This window comes from Cynoglossus semilaevis, unplaced genomic scaffold (assembly GCF_000523025.1).
Source record: "Cynoglossus semilaevis isolate Cse_v1.0 unplaced genomic scaffold, Cse_v1.0 scaffold19, whole genome shotgun sequence".
Classification (NCBI taxonomy): domain Eukaryota; kingdom Metazoa; phylum Chordata; class Actinopteri; order Pleuronectiformes; family Cynoglossidae; genus Cynoglossus; species Cynoglossus semilaevis.
The window spans coordinates 94,752-95,571 of NW_007585128.1; the positions used below are offsets into that span (position 1 = coordinate 94,752).

General features: G+C 40.9%; 1 protein-coding gene across 1 annotated transcript in view; it reads right to left on the reverse strand.

Moving 5' to 3' along the window:
• Nucleotides 1-610, reverse strand: part of LOC103398805 (fibroblast growth factor receptor 1-A-like) — a 34,362-nt gene extending 33,752 nt beyond the window's left edge. Inside the window, exon 1 of the mRNA XM_025053820.1 lies at nt 292-610. Within this exon, the coding sequence (XP_024909588.1) occupies nt 292-324 (33 nt within the window). The 5' untranslated portion in view covers nt 325-610. The remainder of the gene's footprint in view (nt 1-291) is intronic.
• Between the last annotated feature and the right edge of the window lie 210 nt (nt 611-820).

The window sequence follows — 820 nt, forward strand, 5'->3', positions numbered from 1 at the left end:
CCACCAAAAAAAAAAAAAAAAAAAAAAAAAAAACACACCAGAACCAATTAACGCCATTTTGTCACAAAATACACTTAAGTGACCACCGGAGGGCGCTCAGGGGCGGGTCCACCGATGGTCTGCTTACCATAGATTGATAATCACTACTTGAGAACTTTTTTTCCCACTCAAAAAAAAAAAAAATTTTAAGGCTCCGAAATTAAAGAAAAAAATTTTTTCCCTCTTCGTAAGAAGAAAAAAAAAAAAAAGCGAAAAATTTAAAACAAAAAAAAAAATCCGAGATCAGCTCACCTTCATGTCGCCACCGACGTCGTTCTCCTGCATCTGACAACGGAACTCGGAACTTCTCCTTTTTTTATAGTAAAGTCCGGAAGGTTAGCGGTTATTGCAAATCCTTGGGCGTAGCTAGGCTATTGCGCAATTTCCTCTTTTTAGGCTGTGACTGTCACGTCCAGTTCAAAAGTTCAACAAGGAACGACGCTAACGTTTCCTGAGGAGTTCACAGACACGCACTTTCAGTACTGCGTCGGTTACTTCGATTTAGTTCGGAAAACTTTTTTTTGACCGACAGTGGATTTAGTTTAAATATTATCGCAACACCGAACCTCCGGTGTTTACCGACAGAACCGGACACGTCGACGTCGATCGTCAGACGGTCGCACAAAATTGTAAAGTGTAAATTGCGCAATAGCCTAGCTACGTCCACGATTTGCATAATAGCCGCTAACCGCTAATGTCCGGACTTTACTGTATGAAGGAGAAAGTTTCACGTTTTCACTGCGTTGATTAACGCTAAGGAATCTGGTCGGTACGATATATA